The following is an 18638-nucleotide window of genomic DNA, read 5'->3' on the forward strand; positions in this document are numbered from 1 at the left end:
CATTGGTTTTCTCACAGAAAGAAAAATAATGTGATCAGATACATATTTTTAGCTTTATAATAAGCATTTGGTTTTTATCAATTTCTATTCAGTAAACAGCTTCAAATACACTGGTCATTATTCCATCACAGTGCATAATCTTTCATGTGAGTCAATTTATAGTGTTAACTTACAACTCTGCACTTATATAAACCAGTCAAAAATAAAACAAGAATAAAAGCAGATGGGTGTACTGTTCACTGTAATTGAGCCTCTGTTGTTTGTGAGTCCAATCTAATGGGTCACATGAGAAACAGTGTGATGAATTAGAAAAATCCCAAATCTGCTACACATCAGTATCAATATATCACCTGCCACTAACAGATGTATGATCTCTGATCGAGTGTGACAAGCATATGTTTCAGAAAATCATCTGCAGTAATGTAAATTATATTTTATGTCATTTGTTAAATGGACCAAGTACAGATGCTGCTGCACCACTGGAATGCATTTGATTTCTCTATGAAAACATCTGTTTTCTATATAAACAGTCTGACAGACAAACAAATGAACTGTGAGTCCATCACCCTGTCCCCTGCTCAGGTAAGAAAGGGTTAAATCCAATCAGCCCCTATTGATCTACTCTGAATGATCCAGAATAAAAGTCCTTGGAGTTCAAATTTATAACCCCAGGAGAGTCCTTGGTGCTGCCCCTCATGCCTGATACAGTTCCTTTACTGGTCATTATAATGAGGCTTTAAGCAGTGTGAGGACTGTAAATCTGCTACGCTAAGATTACACTGCTCTTGGTCTGACTGGACATCACCTCACCTCACTAAATCTCTCACTCTCTGGTACTGGATGTGAGATTTAGTGAAGTGAGGAAAATAAATTATGATTTTCCTCTCCTGAGCACACTTGCCAAAGTAGTGTAAGGTCAGCATATGACCGCAAGTGACAAAGATTTGTCAAGTGATGTTTAGTGGTGGTGAAGTGAATTACACACAACTGTGTGTTGTAACATCAGTGGTATTCGGATACCATAGGCTAGTCTTGCTGATACTGCTGAGGACAGGACCCTGGCACATGACTATTTTCTGGTTCAGAACAATGGCACAAAATGAGATAAACTTCTAGCCTATACTTTGAGTAACTTTGGTCAGAAAACATTCCCAAATATGTTATTTTAAAATAATTATATCCAAATGTTACATGTTATTGTTGCCATGTTTTATTAAGATGTGGGTGCAACATAGGTAAAAGAGCACTGACATCACACATCCTAACTATCCCTATTTGGCTATTACTTACCTGTCACTGAGACTTGTTCTGAATAAAGCTTTTACTGTTGACTAAAACCCTTATGCCTATTAAAATATACACTCCCTGTCCGTTTGAAGAACATCTTCATTGCCACAGTTTATGAGAAGTATCGTCTACAACAGCTGGTGTAAACTTGTAGCTGATCAGCGGCTGGGTACAGGACCTTCGGGACTTGCAGGGGACGGAGTGAGCAGCGCGCCTGGGCTGGCCACTGCGCGTCGGCGGAGCGTGAAGACCCGTTTTGCCTGTGGGGGGGTCGTTGAATCTCATGGGGCGGATGGTTGTGGAGTAACTCCGTAATGGGACAAGGGATCTGGCTGTTCGATTTGCGCTTCCTTTTCTCAGTCATCAGGGCAGTGCCCGTGAAGTGTCCAGACCAAGAGCGCAGCAGAGCCCGGTATGTCCGAGGGGAAGAGCGCTGAACGCCGCAGCTTTGAGGCTTCATCACTGACAACTCCTGACCAGATGGTGCCGAAAAAATGACTCGGGCTCTCTCCATCCTCGCTTACCTCTTCTCTCTAGTCCACTGTGAGTGTGTCTTTCTTTGCATATGGGACTTTACTTATTTGGACTGGTACAGCTCCAAATTTATTTGGGGGGAAGTGTGTCTGTGCAGAAGTGGCTCGTCTGCTTTTTGTTTGTTTGTCACAAAAGTCAGATCGCAGCTTTTGATTTTGAGTGCAGCTTTTGTTCAGCGCACTGACTTGACTGCAGAGCTCGAACTATTTTCTCTGTATTGCTTAACTGTTTTGACATTTCAATATACATTGTATAGAGTTAATCACATGTATGAGTTGAAATTGTCACAGGAAAAAAAAACAGATTTTTTTGCAAGTCCAGCTGAGATGTGATACTTCTGTATATCAACAAAGGGCAATTTGATGAGTCAGTCCTGATATCAGATGTGGCCTGGGAGTCACCAAATCAGCAGTCAGCTCTCAAGGGTTAGGGTTAGATGAGATATTTAGTGTGTCAGGTTACAATCAAAAGGCTTAAGCAACAAATTGGCTTACAAATGATAAAAATGTTTCCTAAAGCTACACAAAAACCTTTGTACCTACCACCCTATTCGGAACGTCTTCAACGTCACATAACTTCATTACTTTTACCTTTGTTACCATATAGCCTTTCCAACAGATTAATTTGTATTTATGGAGAGACAAAAGTACCAAAAACATACATACAAAGGAAAGAATATATATAAATACCCACATATTATTAATAGTTTATAATTGTTTTGGTTCATTGACACAGTTCACTGTGTCCTGAGTACACCCAGTGTTGTACAATTTTGAAGAAAATGTTGTTCAGTGTGCTGTGCAGAGTGACCTTATCAACACACACACACACACACACACACACACACACACACACACACACACACACACACACACACACACACACACACACAGCAGGTGATTGCAAGTTTGGTAGCTTTGCAAGTGACCTTCACCTCTGGGGAAGCCAGTGCTTGTTTGACTCCAGTCTCCGAGGGCTTTGACAACGCACCATCTGCTTAAGAGTGTTGTGGAGGTCTGACTGTGCTGGATGGGATCTCAGCCAAATGACTGACAAAGGCATTGTCATGACAGCATGTACTGTCCAGCGGGACTAGATTGTCGGTCTGCCACGCCCTGTGACGCTTCAGGAGTCTGAGGGATGATAATGATACTCACTGCTGGACACTAAGCAAAGGAGAAGCATTGGAACTGAAGGTTTACATAATATCAGTCTTACTTTTGATACACTATCAAAAAAGGACAAGTGATAACACAAGTGAAAATTGACAGCACTAGCGATTCTTCTTCAGTGGGCCTATCAGTAAGAGTCTCACCTCATTACAACTTTTCCCATGAGTAAGTTGACTCAGCTTCTATTGAACATATTGGGGCATTTAAAACCTGGCCTCATGTAAAGAAAATAGAAGAGGTACTACATGTATCCACTCTGCTCCAGATGAGAGGAGCCACTCATCAGTTTCAGTCACGCTTGTCTTCACCCCTTTGACATGGGCATACTTTAATCAGGGTTGAGGGAGGTAGGTGGAGTGTAAAAGTATTGGTATTCATCGCTTAGTCTCATTTAAGGACACATCCAGTGATTTGCCTTCAAGCAAATGCAAAATGATTAACATGCTCTGAAAATGTCTGCCCTCATCCCAAATGTAATTACTTATTTGGAAATTATTTAGGCTATCCTAACATTTTAATATCATTTCCACAACACAGCCATCCTCGACTTCCTTATAATTGACAGCTGCTGTTTCCCTTAAGACTCTGAAGTCTGGTTTTCAGTTTGTATGATGCAGTTGAATGAACAGACAGAGGAAGGATATGCTGTGCAGGATAACAAACAAAATCAATGAACACATCTGGCAATGGACAGCCATGAATATATAAAGGCTGTGGCATCATGTGTTAGACTAATAGTTAATGTTGGATGCATAAAAAAATGCAATCATAGTTCTTCCCAAAACTTGTTAGAAAAAAACTTGAATCAATGCTACTCACACAGGACATCGTCCCACAGCAATCTACAGAGTTCATCAAAGTCATAGCATCTCTGCCACCCACCAAGATACTCTGTAAATGGATAAATACAAAATAATTGTGTCACCAGGTAGCAGCAGTGCTGACTCAGAGGAGCGGCTCATGGAATGGTTGCTGGGAAAGCAACGCTACAATCCACTCATCCGGCCGGCTGTCAACAGGACTGAGAGAGTCACAGTGAAGCTGCAAGTTTCTCTGGCACAGCTCATCAGTGTGGTAAGGCATGAGAATTCCCCATCCCCACCTGGAGGATGTGTCCATCTCTTAGCTCACCTGGGGTGATTGGAGCATGTCCCAGATGACATTGTACATACCCTATCGCATGGTTGACATAGACTCACACTCACATTCACATCTCTGGACAATTTAGAGTGGTCAGTTAAATACATGTCTTTGGAACATGCGAGAAAGCTGTAGTAAAAGCCCCAGCCGCAGGGCTTAAACCCAGAACCTTCTCTCTTTGAGTGATCAGTGCTACCCACGGCACCACCATGCTGCCAGAGGGTGTTTCTTGCATTTCTTTATGTGTGTCAGGGTTAGTCCAGGAACAACAAAGTGGTGGACAGCAAAAGAAAGACGGTAAGAGAAAGAGAATGATAGAAAAGACACTTTGAGAGAGCATTTAATTACAAAGCAGCCTGTGTTGAGAGGCCGTAGCTCTAAAGGGAAGGATGAAGTGGAAGATAGATCTGGTCAGCTGTGATCTCTGCCTCTGTCATGTCCAGATTGAAACTTCAGCACATTGCATTAAAAGGGGCCATAAAGCTGTTTTACCCCCAGTGATAGAGGCCCTGCTCAGATTTACAGCAGCGGCTCCCAGCTGCAGCTCAAGGCAGCAAAACACATTCACAGTCTCAGCGTATGAGTTCCCATTGTACCCTTTGGAGTAATTGGCATTTGCCAGCACACTTAGGCATGTGTGTCATTGCAATGTGATTACAATCCTAACAATAAACACATGTTAACAAGGAGACAAGAGAGGGCTATTGCAAGTTAACCAGACATCAGATAAACTAGGAATATTCCTTCATCTAAAGTTTACTGGTGCAACTTCTGTCTGAGGTGCTGACATTTTCTGCAGGAGATGCTAATTTGGCCTTTACTTTTAGCTTATAATGTACACTGCGTATTAGCTACATAGCTATTTCAACTGTGTCTTGTGTTTAACTATCTACTGATTAATCAGGTTTGAATGTTTGAATGTTACTGTGTAGCCTATACTGTTTTTTTTTTGTCAACACCACCATGATTTTGAAATTGTATTTTGCTCCTTCATAAATAGTTTAAATCAGCCATAAGTTATTTCAAACAAGCCACATTTTTTCCACAGCCCACTGGTTGGGAATCACTGCAGACGGTGTCTATACCATGGTTTAAATCTGCGTTATTAGTATAATTGGAAATGCAATGCTAAACCATTTTCTTATTCTTTTGAAATGTATTCAATGCTGAAAACTGTATTGAAAAATAATTTCCATACCACTTGTACATTTCCAGAATGAAAGAGAACAGATTATGACGACGAATGTCTGGCTTACTCAGGTAAGTGTGATAAAATGTATACTCTCAATAACCTGTAATGTTAAGTGTCCTTCCACTTGAACTTGAATTAAACCGTATCAATTCTTTCTCACTTCAACGTGGAACAAACCCTCTCTGTAATTGTGCACCAAACATATTTCATTGATAATGAAGCATGTAATTAGAAATGAGCTGCTCTTGAGAAAGTGTGTGGAAGACTTCAGAGGTTTTAGCCTGTTCTTTGTCTCTTCAGCACTGGGTGGATTACAGATTATCATGGGACCCTGCAAAATACGAAGGTATCGACAAACTGCGTATTCCATCCAGACACATCTGGCTCCCAGATATTGTTCTGTACAACAAGTAAGCATTGTTGAAATGTTGTAGAGTCACTTTGCAGAGATAATTTTTTTAAAATGTTTTTTTATGTGTTTTAATGTGAAATGTTTATTCTGAAAAATAGAATGATCATTAGTGCAAATAATTAGTCTTTAGTCACTTTGATTTCTTGACAGAATCATGAATAAAGCCATTTACAGAAAGAAAGTAATGCAGTATAAAAGGGACATGATTAGCAATCTCGCAGTCTTCACTTCTCCTGTTCACTATTAAAGTCTCACTCAAATGACTTTACGAAGCCTTTCCAGAGTGTATATACACCAGAAGCAGATTGTGGATTTAATTGGCTTTTTAAATTGATTGCAATCATCTGTAAGAAATAACCAAAACAACTTCCCAATGTGGATTTTCTTTAACTACACACTATGATTGCAGTGTTGACAACACATACCTCAGAGAGTGATTCAAGTTAACATTCTCTTTCTTCCTTTTCTAACAGCGCTGATGGTACCTATGAGGTGACAGTCTTCACCAATGCCATTGTTCTTTTCAATGGCAGCATCAACTGGCTTCCTCCAGCCATCTACAAAAGCGCCTGCAAGATCGAAGTAAAGCATTTTCCCTTTGACCAGCAGAACTGCACCCTGAAGTTCCGCTCTTGGACGTATGACCACACTGAGATCGACCTGATCTTGAAGTCTGAGGTGGCTAGTATGGATGATTTCACTCCCAGCGGGGAGTGGGATATCTTGGCTCTGCCAGGCAGACGGACCGTCAATCCTCTGGATCCCACCTATGTGGACCTTACGTATGACTTTATCATCAAGAGGAAGCCCCTTTTTTATACCATAAACTTAATTATCCCCTGTGTTTTGATCACCTCTCTGGCCATTCTGGTCTTCTACTTGCCTTCAGACTGTGGAGAGAAGATGACCCTCTGCATCTCTGTCCTGTTGGCTCTCACTGTGTTCCTGCTTCTAATCTCCAAGATTGTTCCTCCAACCTCACTGGATGTGCCTCTGATTGGCAAGTACCTGATGTTCACCATGGTATTGGTGACCTTCTCTATCATCACCAGTGTGTGTGTGCTCAACGTGCACCACCGCTCCCCCAGCACCCACACTATGCCATCCTGGGTCAAGCTAATCTTTCTTGTGAAACTACCTGCTTTGCTCTTCATGAGACGTCCTCACAATAACTCGGCCCGCCAGCAGCTCCGCCAACAGCGGTGCCTACGGGCAAAGAGAAACATTCTGGGTTTGGGTTACTCAGGGACATCCAAAGGAGGAATCACAATGTCATCTTCTGCCTTGCTGTCCTCCGATTCTGCCTTCTCCACCCCAGGACACAAAAATGTAGCCCCCTCTATGGGCTACACTCACTCCAACAGGAAGGAGGACCTGCGCTCCACAGATTACCTTCCCACGGTTTTCACCTCCACCCAGGACCTCCAGCAGAGAAGCAATTCTGACTGGGTAGCTGATGTCCAGGAGGCGGTGAATGGAGTGCGCTTTGTTGCTGAGCACATGATGGGAGATGACGATGATCAAAGTGTATGTATACACACTTAAAACAATTGTTTCATTGAACAGTGTTAAATGATATTAAGAATATATAATGAATAGGTACATAATTTTAAAGTTTCAATTGACAAAAAAAATATGAATATAAGATGCTCTTTGTTTCTTTCAAAAATATACAAAATATAAACACTTTGTATTTTCTTCTTGCTGTAGCTACAAGATTCAGGGGCAGGACGCTAAATCATTGGTTTAGTTTAGAGTTGGCTCCACTGTTGACCTAATCCTCTTCCATCCATCCTAATCCCACTAAACTGGACCAGAGGTGTTTGTATTGATGTGATAACATTACGTGATAACATACGGTCTGTGACCTCTGAGGTGCAGGATGGAATACCACTAAACCTAAGTAGTGGCTGTGACCTAGCCACTACCAAATTGAAGTCAGACTTTTGGTAATCAATTGCTTTCTCTGACAAATCAATACGATGGGGGAGGGAACCAGAAATGAGAAATAGCTGGTTTCAAAAACTACCAAGGACAGCGCTGAAAATGGGGTGAAAGGGTCAATTGCTATTTCAGTGTAGGTCTCATCAATATAGAGATGGGTCCTTTATCTTACGTAACTGTGTTCACATTCAAATATTATGCTGCTCAATCAGTTTCCAAATGATTCAATTTCCTTTTCAAAGCAGGCAAATTGGCATGAATGTGAATGAAAAAAGTGTATTACAGAATACACCATGTTTTCATTTACGGTTGGAAAACAAGGCTTACATTACATACACTTTAAGCCATTCATTCACTCAGTTAGCCTCTCTGCCCCCAAGTGGTCAGTCCGAGGTATAGCGGCACCCACAGAAAACACACTGCAGAGAATCTATTCAGTCAACTATAACTTCTGTATTGTGACACATTTTAATTGGCTCATTTCTGTATTTGCAGGTGATAGAGGACTGGAAGTATGTGGCCATGGTGGTGGATCGTATGTTCCTGTGGATCTTTGTGATAGTGTGCGTGGTAGGCACCCTGGGCCTGTTTCTCCAGCCTCTCTTCCAGAGTCAGATTGTTCCAAGCCAGCAGCACAGCTCAGAGACTCCTCGCATCTAATCGACAACAACAACAGAGACCGATGACCTTTAGGGTCTTCATAAGAAACTGAGCTGTAAGGATAAAGATACAAGGAGATGTATTCCAGTAGTTTTTTTTGTTTTTTTTTTAGTTTTGAAGTTTTCTTAGGATTTAGCTCTGACACAATGCCTAAAAATACTTGGAAACATTTATTTTGTACATCAGCAGAACAAATAAGATGTTTATGTGAGGTTAAAAAAATTTGATAAAATGTCTCCAAAACCATATAAAGCAATACAACCATCCAAAAATGGTATTTACAGTAAGAATTACTGCACGAAGGTATTTCCCTTTTTCATATCTACAAAGAACTGGACTGAATGTAGCCTCCTCTGCAATCAAGTATGCAAGTGTAATACATGTTGAGCTGTTATGGGAATATAACCAATACAATTTGATTGAGACACGGCAAACGTCAGATGTTTCTTGACTACCTATTTGTGTTGAGTTACATCCCCATATTATTGAAATCTGATGTGTGATTAAAGAATGAAAAATAAAGATAAATCAGTGTCCTCTTTCAGTTTGATTAAATGTATGAAATCCCCAATAAAGTCAGGGTCTTGCCAAAGTGCTCAGTTAATCTATGTTGCAGGTGATAAAGTTTGTCCTCGGAGCCAGTACGTTTGCTGAAGATGTGCCAATTTAAACATTTCATCACACAGAAATGACAGCTGTTCACTTTAGATGTGAGAACGTGTGACCAAGCAAAAAAAAAAAAAATGTTGATACAACAAAGTGGATGGAAATGAAAGTGATCTTGATTATGACAACTCTTGTCAAAGTGCTAGCCTGATAACTTGTGTCCTTAAATTAAATACTCCTACAAATCTGTGAAGAAAGGGAGAACTAAATGTATTTGTTTAACACTGTAATCTTATAGGGACTCATTTGTGCCTTTACACCACAGTTGATTTCTGTTAAGTGCTCATTTGTTCAGACGGGGTGAGTGCAGCCACACACAACATTTACTACTCAATAAACAGGGCTGAGTGGGCTCCTTAGAGATTCTGCCGACTGCTGGCTCTTTTGTGAGACCTTCATTTAAATCAGGGATTGCAATCAGCATCTATGTTAATGCTTTACTTTAATCTCTGTTCGCAGTTTCCAAGATTATTCATTGCCTTTTCGGTCACCTGTCAACTTCCTGTCATTAGTGAGGAGAGGCAGTGCAGTGCTACAGCATATCCATCAATAATCTATCATCTGCTTCAATCCAAGCAACACTGGGGGAGTCTTCATTCAACACTTTGTGGAAGGTCCCATAAATCATGAGCCTCAAGTCATGAGACATGAATAAATGATGCGTGGAGACATTGTTTTGACACGTGCCCTGTCATGTAAGCAAGCATTTTCTTAAATCATGATTTACCCTAGTTCTCTTAGAATGTGAAAATGAACATGTTATTCTCAATGTCTCTTATGGGAAAATCTCTGCAGCATGTTGTGTTTGGTAGCTATTTGTCACTAAAGACAGTTTTGTTCAATGACCCAAGTGTCCATGTGTAGGTGTAAGAACAATCCCATTTTCACTCTGCCCTGTCTGTGGATAAAAATAAAAAAAAATCTGAAGGTCAAGTTATCAATTATTTCTATCTTTGTGTGATGTAATCTCTTACTGATCCCCCATGGGGTAATTCTCTTTTGGCTTGCCCCACTTAAAGAAGTTAAGAGTGCCTGGTCAGATGCCCATGGTGCTTGTAGGAATTTATTTGTCATCTGAGGGCACTTTAGTAGAGTGGAGAGGTCAACTGAAAAACGTTGGACATCCCCCCTCACCCCGCTGGTTTGACATAATGTCAAACTACAGGGCTGCAATAATGTAATACTGCATTACAAAAAGGGCAGAAACCATGTCATTATTAGAGGTGGGGTGAAGTGACAGAATTTTTGGAAGAAAAAAAAAGATATACAACACACGCACACGCACACACAATAAAGAAAGTTAGTCATTAATAAAATCTGCTTTGTTGAAGGTCTCCAAAGCTCCAATCCAGTGGTACACAGGCTATTGATCTTGTTTGAAGGCCATTTGGCGCTTTAGTAATATGAACACATACACTGTGAGAGGGATTATATGAACAACACCTGGGTCCATGTCAACCATCCTTAATCGTCTGCACCTACCTGAAAGTGCAAGTTGTAAACATATAATTTCATTACAATCTACATTCACCAGTAAAAGATACACATATCTGTAATTAGTAGCCTGCTCCAAAATTTAAGATTATTCAAGGCTACTTGTAGTTTGATCATCAGCATTTTGGAATTGACCAAACAAAACACTAGTGATCCCATTCTTATTTGCAAATATATTGCTAAATCCTGATTGGTGCATTAAAATGGCATGACTCCAAAACCAGCAGGATACATACACCAAGAAACACTACTGTATGGCCAAAAAAAAAAACAGTGTTCCCCTCTCAGCGAAAAATAGTGCGTTCATGTGGGATCCCATCACAAATAGTCAAAGGGTGACTGAGGAAATAGATGAACTATAGGTGACACCAAACGCAGAATAGTGTATTGAAAAAGTCATTCTACATGTTTAAGATGAACAATATTGTGATATTTAAGTGCAGTTCCTGTAACAAAGAACAGTTTCTTTCTCATGTTTCATTGGACTGGGTCGCTGTGGTGCAGGGGTTTGGCTCCTGTGGCTGTGTGCGTGTGTTGCTCTCTCTCTCTCTCTCTCTCTCTCTCTCTCTGGTTCTCTCTCTGGCTGCGGACGCGCTTTCACTCCTGCCACTTTCTCCTGCTGTCTGCTGCGAGGAGCGCGGATCCATCGGACATTTGTCAATTAAACAGCATGAAAGCCAGGTTTTGCTTCGTTTTGCTCACATGTTCCTTCCTCCTGTTTCTTCTGTCAGGTGAGTAAGAACCTGGATACTCTCACTTACTTGTTGCTTCACATTCATCTGTTTTAAGACACGTTTTGCCATATCAAAGTAAGCCAATTATGACAAGAATATTTTATTGTCGACTAACTGTGCATGATTAGAGAGCACGAAATGCTATTTCAAATCAATTTCATGCATCACATTCAAAATATAGCTAGGCTATATATTAAATAACTTAACCAATCATGGCTGTACATCTGTACATTTAATTTTCCTAAAAAAAAACAACAGACCAACAATATGCTGTGCATCAGAGTGTATAAATGAATAATTACATAAAAACAGTGGTGATGAGTCCCTTAAGTGGAATCTGACACTGCTTCTCTGGATTTTTACCAACTGACAAACGTGATCTTCTGGCAGTTAGTTATCTTGAAGACAAGCTTTTGTTAACCAACTAAACGCTCTGCAGTGATGCCACATACATGATCCTTATGCTCTGATTTAGGAGGCACATGCTCAGAAGCAGAGCACAGGCTCTTCTCTGTGATATTCTCCAAGTACAACCAGTACATACGACCAGTGGAAAATGTGTCAGATCCAGTCATTGTTCAGTTCGAGGTGTCCATGTCACAGTTGGTCAAAGTGGTAAGTAGCCTACAAATGCTTTGTTTTGTTTGCCCCCCCCCCCCCTCAATGTTTCAGATGTCTATGTGCTACCTTTGAGTTATGGGCCACTGCTTCATTACAGTCAAGCATATATCATCCTGCTCAATGAGCAGTCATGACCGGAAGGAAAAACAAGGACTAACATAAAGACAGTGCTCAGTGTGGAGGGTCTGGGCATAATGCACTGATTCATTATAATCTCACAAGAAATTAGTTTCAAGGATTCATTGAGTTTGGACAACAAAGTTCTAGAGAGAGGGATTATCGGCCATCCTATAGGCACCTGAGATAGTACCACCTAAGGGACAGTATGGCTGTTAGTCTGGCCAAGACAAGATGGGAAATGTCAGCTGCCTGAGCACCTCTCAGTGTAGGCAGCCCCTGTCACTCAGTCACTGCCACTTCAGATGAGCGCTACTGGATTTAATGGCAGGTTTTGCTGGGGCTTGTTGACTGCTGTCCGGCGTGGCAGGCAGACGGCTCTCTCACTTGACTCAGACAGGTCTGGAGCGGATGCTGATAATTAAGCAGAAAGGCTGGCATTTGACAAGGAGGACAGCTTCATTCACAAAATGAAAAGCTTTGAATATAGTGGCAGTCCCCTTGCCTGTGTTGAAGGACAAGCACATCATGGGTTTTATTTCACACATTTTACCGTAATCATTTGGTTATGTCATAAATGAGATCTTTACACCAATCAAAGTGATTCACAAATACTTTGTTCAGTGAGAAGGATACCACCATTAATAATGATTAATAAAGCTACTACAGGGAGACTCTCAAGATTGAAAGCAGCAATGGATCTATATGAAGGTATAAAATATATGCCACATGTATTGTGTACATAAATCTGCATTAAACTACTAAACTAAATCACTGCAGTCTTCTATGAATTACGCAAATTAGTTATTACGTGTAAACAAATGAGCTTTTGAGTTGCAGGTTGGCAGATTTGGGGTTAGCTGTCTCTCCCCGCTTTTAAGATGAGCCAATGGTCTCTTGGCTAGAGCTTCAAATTGAGACTATAGTGTAGAAAATCTCATCCAAACTTTGGCAAAATAACAAATTGGTAAACAGTCCTGTTTTTATTACATTATTATATATTTATATATTAATACATCAGCCAATGCTGGCCATTGTTTTTTCTTGACAGTTTAAATGGGTAATGTGGGATGCGACACCTTGGAGGCCTTCTCATTTCGCGTTCTCTTGTTTGTTTGTAATCGCTATAAATCAACAGACCTTTATAAGAATTGAATACCTGCAGGATCTGGAGATGATAGAGACATAAAGGATATTTTGTTACATTAATCTTCACTTTGTTATTGTAGCAGGCTGCAGAGCCCCTGGTGTTGATGGATGACTATTATTCCCTCTGCACACCTGGTGCTTCTTACCCAGCAATTGCTGTTGGTCAGCTTACACCAATTACAGCCAGGCTATATGAGCTCATCCAGACCATCAATAGCTCATCGGCCAGGCTGCCTCAGTCATCATCTTCCAATCAGGGATTATACCACCGGCTATGAAGAGGCTAGAATAGACAAGAGGTTAAGGTGGCAACTGTGTTTTTTAAAGACATATGGACCTTTTGTAATATATGCTTGTTCACTCTCTTGCTGAGTTATGAGAAGATTCATATCACACCAATGTCAGTCCACTAAATACATAATGAGTTAGTTTAGCTTAGCACTGAGACTGGAAACATGTGGAAAACAACTAGCCCTGCTCTCTCCAGTGGTAATAAAATCTGCATACCAGCAACTGTAAGGCTCAGCAGCAACATATCATATCCTGTTTGTTTATTACACAAAAGCAACAAAGTATAAACAACAATGGTCTGTTAACAAGATACAGTGGTTGAGTGCACTCCTGCTCTTTGAGACTTCACAAAAAACAGGCAGCCGGAGGAAGAATATTCAAGATTTGGTTTTACATCATATTGAAAACACACGCTGAATTCTAAATAGATCTTTATCAGATCTGATGCAGGACATTTTCTTTTGCGTCACTGCACTCACTGATTGTTTTTGTGACCAAGATGTCCAAGCTATCAAAGGGCTTTACAATTACTTGATGCTCCCAATCCAATCAAACATTGTACTGCGGCCTCCTTCAGTGTACCTGTGCTTACCAGCCGTGTACAACCTCTCCAGGATACTAAATGGTCACCTGAATGGTTCATGTTATGCACTGGGTCATGAGATTGGTTCATTCACGGTCTAAGTCACACACAAACCTTACCCCCACAGTTTTTCTCCCTTCCCCTTTTTAGTCCCTCTGCTCCACCTTTACAACTGAGCTGTTAGAATAAAAGGTAAGGTTGTGCTGTGACCTCCGGGCTCCAGCTGCCATGTGTGTTAGTCTCCAGGCATTAAGGACTCAGGTGTGTTGCTCTGAAGACACACAGAGGTCCTGACCTGAAGAAAGAACTGGAATTGAATGATTACATGTGACAGTTCCTCTTTTAACTTAAAACAGTGTTTTGTTTTTATATGCTACGCAATTACATCTCTATTGTCTTGTTTTCAGGATGAAGTCAATCAGATCATGGAGACGAATCTGTGGCTGAGACATGTAAGTTTATGGTGCATGACTGCAAATCGACCTCAAGCAAGGGCATCAAGCATGGATCCAGCCTTCTGTCATACATGATTATTCGTGGCCAAACTGACAGGTTGAATTATTCATGGGAGAGAGCTTTTTAAACACATTGATCCATGTGGCCTTACTTTCTTTTATTTTAATCCAGTAAACTGAAGGCGCTGAGATTTAATGATTTAAAGCAGTATTTTTGAAATAACTTGACAGTGGTCTTGAATTTCAAACCTCAAAAATCACACTTGCCTCAATAATCCATATTAATTATAATATTTACTTTGAGATTGTGATTAAAACTGAAGTTACACCAGTAAGCTGAATTGGATTTAATGTCATAATCACATAGATCAAGCCTGCAACAAAAATACAACTGTTGTATGGCTCGCTTTATCATGTACTCAGTTCCACCTTTGTTTAGAAACATGGTGCAGTGAACCACTCCTGAATGAAACACGGCAGGGCAGTGCTGCAGCTCCCATATAACAAGAGCCTATCTTTTCTAGAGCCGTGTTCATGTGAAGGGTTGAGCTGCTATTCTTTGTTGTTAGAGAGGTGAAGCACTGTTTCGCGTATTTCAATGTCATTTGTTGTTTTAGAGTTCCTGTAAGAAATGGACATAGATGCAAAAAAAAAAAAATACACAGTACACACAGTAAAATCCCCACAGGCATATACAGTAGCCTACCTACTGTGTTTTTTGTTGTTGTTTTTTTTTATCTGTAAACCACCTAAATAATGCTTGCAGATGTGGCAAGTTTGGGCTTTTTTTTAGAAGATATATGCAATATATTGGGAGATATGCTAGAAAAACTAATATCTACCTTATGGGTGGATTATTATGAAACGTTTTACTTAACTCTACATTGAATTGTAAGGTTTGAAATATTTGCATGTGCCCTCACTATTGATCTAATGCCTGTATTTTTGATTTGTGCAGTACTTCAATTTATGACTACACAAACATTTTCATCAGCCTCAGCAGTGCTTGATTTCAAGTAAGAGTGTGCTAACACACTTAACTAAGATAGCATACTTCATGTTAGCATTTAGAATAGCACAGCCTCACAGAACTGTAGCACAACTGTTTATGTTTGGTATTTCATCCAGGAAGTATTTGAAGTTTATATTTGATTAAATAGTTTGTCTAGGTGTTCTGAATCTCAAATGTTCAACTTACTTTGAGTGTGACCCAAACACAATTCAAATTTCTGTAGAAAACCAATTTAAAACTAATTTCATAATGTCTGCTAAGGACAGATCTTTTTCCATTTCACCAATCTGAAAATTGTTAGGTCTTGTGATCACAACGTTTTGTCTGACATTGAAATGTCTTTGAGTTGTTTTTAATCTATCTTAATCATTCTGTTTTTGTTTCAGGTCTGGAATGACTACAAATTACGATGGAATCCAAAACAATTTGGGGGGGTTGAGTTCATCCGAGTGCCATCCAACAGGATCTGGAAGCCAGACATTGTTCTGTACAACAAGTGAGCATAATGCCAATTAAAAAGACTGTCTCAACATTTTTATCGATCGTTTAGTACAATTACCGTAAAGGATCCCAATGACAAACAGTATTAGTTTGCAGGGGTAATTCTTTTGTTTTGCATAGTCTGAAGAGAGAGGATAATTAACAACAGAGGGTGCAATTTACTGAAACCACAGAGTGTTGTTTGATTAATATCTCCAAGATACAATAGTTAATTGTTTATTTCCCTGAATTTAATCTTCAATGACTCATCTGTCTGTGACTGTCCTTATACTTCAACCTTCATTTTGGCTTACTGTACTCTCTGTCTCTCTCTAAAGTGCGGTTGGAGATTTCCAGGTGGATGACAAAACAAAGGCCCTGCTTCGATATAATGGTGACATTACCTGGATCCCTCCGGCCATATTCAAGAGTTCCTGCAAGATTGACGTCACTTACTTCCCCTTCGACTACCAAAATTGCACCATGAAGTTTGGCTCCTGGACCTATGACAAGGCAAAGATTGATCTGGTTCTGATAGGCTCCACCATCAACTTGAAAGACTTCTGGGAGAGCGGAGAGTGGATGATCATTGATGCCCCTGGTTACAAACATGACATTAAGTACAACTGCTGTGAGGAAATCTACACAGATATCACTTATTCTTTGTACATCCGCCGCCTGCCTCTTTTCTACACTATCAATATGATCATCCCCTGCTTGCTCATCTCCTTCCTCACAGTGCTCGTCTTCTACCTGCCGTCTGACTGTGGTGAGAAAATCACTCTGTGTATCTCGGTCCTGCTGTCTTTAACTGTCTTCTTGCTGGTTATAACCGAGACCATCCCCTCCACGTCTCTGGTCATTCCCCTGATTGGCGAGTACCTCCTCTTCACCATGATCTTTGTCACCCTCTCTATTGTCATCACCGTTTTTGTGTTGAACGTCCACTACCGCACGCCAAAGACACACACCATGCCCTGCTGGGTGAGGAGTGTCTTCTTGGGACTGTTGCCCCGGGTGATGTTTATGACCCGGCCAGAGAGGGACCCTGAGAAGGTGGCCGGTAATGTTAATGCAGTTCACTCGAGACCCTGTGCCATTCATTCATCAGGCACTTTGCAGAAGCAGCACAAACCTCAGGCCCTGGCCTCCAGCGTGGTATCAAGTCTGACAAATCGCCAACGGCTTTTCAACAACACCGAGCTCTCCAACCTCAATAACTTAAGTGTTGACCCCAGCAAGGGTGCAGGTACTGGGCTATTGTGCTGCGAGGGCCGCTGCAACTGCTGCTGGCACCAGAGATCCAGCAAATTGCCTGCAGACTCTGGGGGCGGCAGCGGAGGACTGGGGTGTCTTGGGGCACTGACTGGAGGCAGCACTGCTGGTGTAGGAGGAGGGAGTCAGTGCTCCAGCTCTGAGTCCCTGGATGGAGGTATAATGTCTTTGTTGCCACTCTCTCCTGAGGTCAGGGAGGCTATTGAAAGTGTCAAATACATAGCAGAGAACATGAGACTACAGAATGAAGCAAAAGAGGTGAGTACAAGTGATCGCAACATTTAACGAAAGCTTTTATAGGAAATAAATTATCTTTGAAGAAACTATAACAATGTCACTATATCTCTGAAAATGATTTCACTGTGATTTATCATAGGTTCAGGATGACTGGAAGTACGTTGCCATGGTAATCGACAGGATCTTCCTATGGGTTTTTGTCCTTGTGTGTATCCTGGGAACAGCTGGCCTCTTCCTTCAGCCTCTATTACTCGGGGAAGACATTTGAATCTGTTTGATAAAACTTAATATTTCAGACTGTTAAGCTGTACAGAGTTTGTTTCGTGTGAGATTTTCAACATGGCTCAGAGAAAGAAAATACAGCATGGGTCCAAAGTCACGAGTAAAGATCACTGTGTCGGCCAAAAGCTGATGTCCATTTAATTTTCATAGATAGTTTATTGTTTATTTGAGGATTAGATTAAGGAATTGCAAATGTGAAGGATCAAGCAATGGCAAACAAGTTAGCAATCATGTCATTTTTTTTGTGTAAAAATAAAATTTGAAGTAAATGGTAATGCAGTGTATGTGGCAACACTCAGAAATTTGGTGCTGGTGGCATAAACAGAGATACCAGCTCACTATAAATTTAAATAACATCTACAGAGTCAAATATCTGTTTTGTCATCTGTCTTGATGAGTAATGATTTGTTACAGTGACTATTTAATGTAACGTCAACTTATGTTCGCAGATGGAATATATGAGTGCCCAAAATTAAACTGTTTATAGAGATTTTTTTTTAAACTGTTCAACGTTTAACATAAACATGAATCTCATGTTTGTGAGGATGAAGCAAGGATGTTGACCGTGTTCAAACAGTGACACCATCTGGAAAATTCTTGACACTACCAGTGGTAAAAAAAAAATTAAAAAAAAAGTTTCCTGGCTGTTTTTGTCATAACCTTTATTGATTCAAACAGTCATCCAATTTGTAAAAAAAAAAAAACAACAACTTGTTATTCTGTTACTAAAACTTTAAAAAGCTCAACTGCATTAAGAGAGCTGCTGTTTGATTTTGTCCAGATAACTTCAGGACAGTGTGGTGGCCGTACAATTTAGCATTTGTTGAATATAATTTATTTACAAAATCCCTAAAAGTATTTGAATTGTAGAGACATTTTAAGTAAATGTAAATAATTAAGG

At 40.4% G+C, this 18638-nt stretch overlaps 2 protein-coding genes across 2 annotated transcripts; both read left to right on the top strand.

Annotated features, from left to right (window-relative positions):
• The first annotated feature begins 1633 nt into the window (after positions 1-1633).
• chrnb4 (cholinergic receptor, nicotinic, beta 4 (neuronal)) lies at positions 1634-8877 on the top strand. The gene is made up of 6 exons (XM_085765123.1): positions 1634-1830; positions 3922-4067; positions 5349-5393; positions 5626-5735; positions 6211-7264; positions 8177-8877. Exons 1-6 carry the CDS (start codon positions 1782-1784, stop codon positions 8339-8341), a joined length of 1569 nt encoding a protein of 522 aa, XP_085621249.1. The 5' UTR covers positions 1634-1781; the 3' UTR covers positions 8342-8877.
• Positions 8878-11076: 2199 nt separating this feature from the next.
• On the top strand, positions 11077-17831 carry chrna3 (cholinergic receptor, nicotinic, alpha 3). Its single transcript, XM_085765135.1, has 6 exons — positions 11077-11232; positions 11711-11850; positions 14404-14448; positions 15850-15959; positions 16282-17476; positions 17595-17831. Exons 1-6 carry the CDS (start codon positions 11172-11174, stop codon positions 17721-17723), a joined length of 1680 nt encoding a protein of 559 aa, XP_085621261.1. The 5' UTR covers positions 11077-11171; the 3' UTR covers positions 17724-17831.
• The last annotated feature ends 807 nt before the right edge of the window (positions 17832-18638 follow it).

This window comes from Trachurus japonicus, chromosome 3, assembly GCF_045865225.1.
Source record: "Trachurus japonicus isolate A0001 chromosome 3, Traja_1.0".
Lineage (NCBI taxonomy): Eukaryota > Metazoa > Chordata > Actinopteri > Carangiformes > Carangidae > Trachurus > Trachurus japonicus.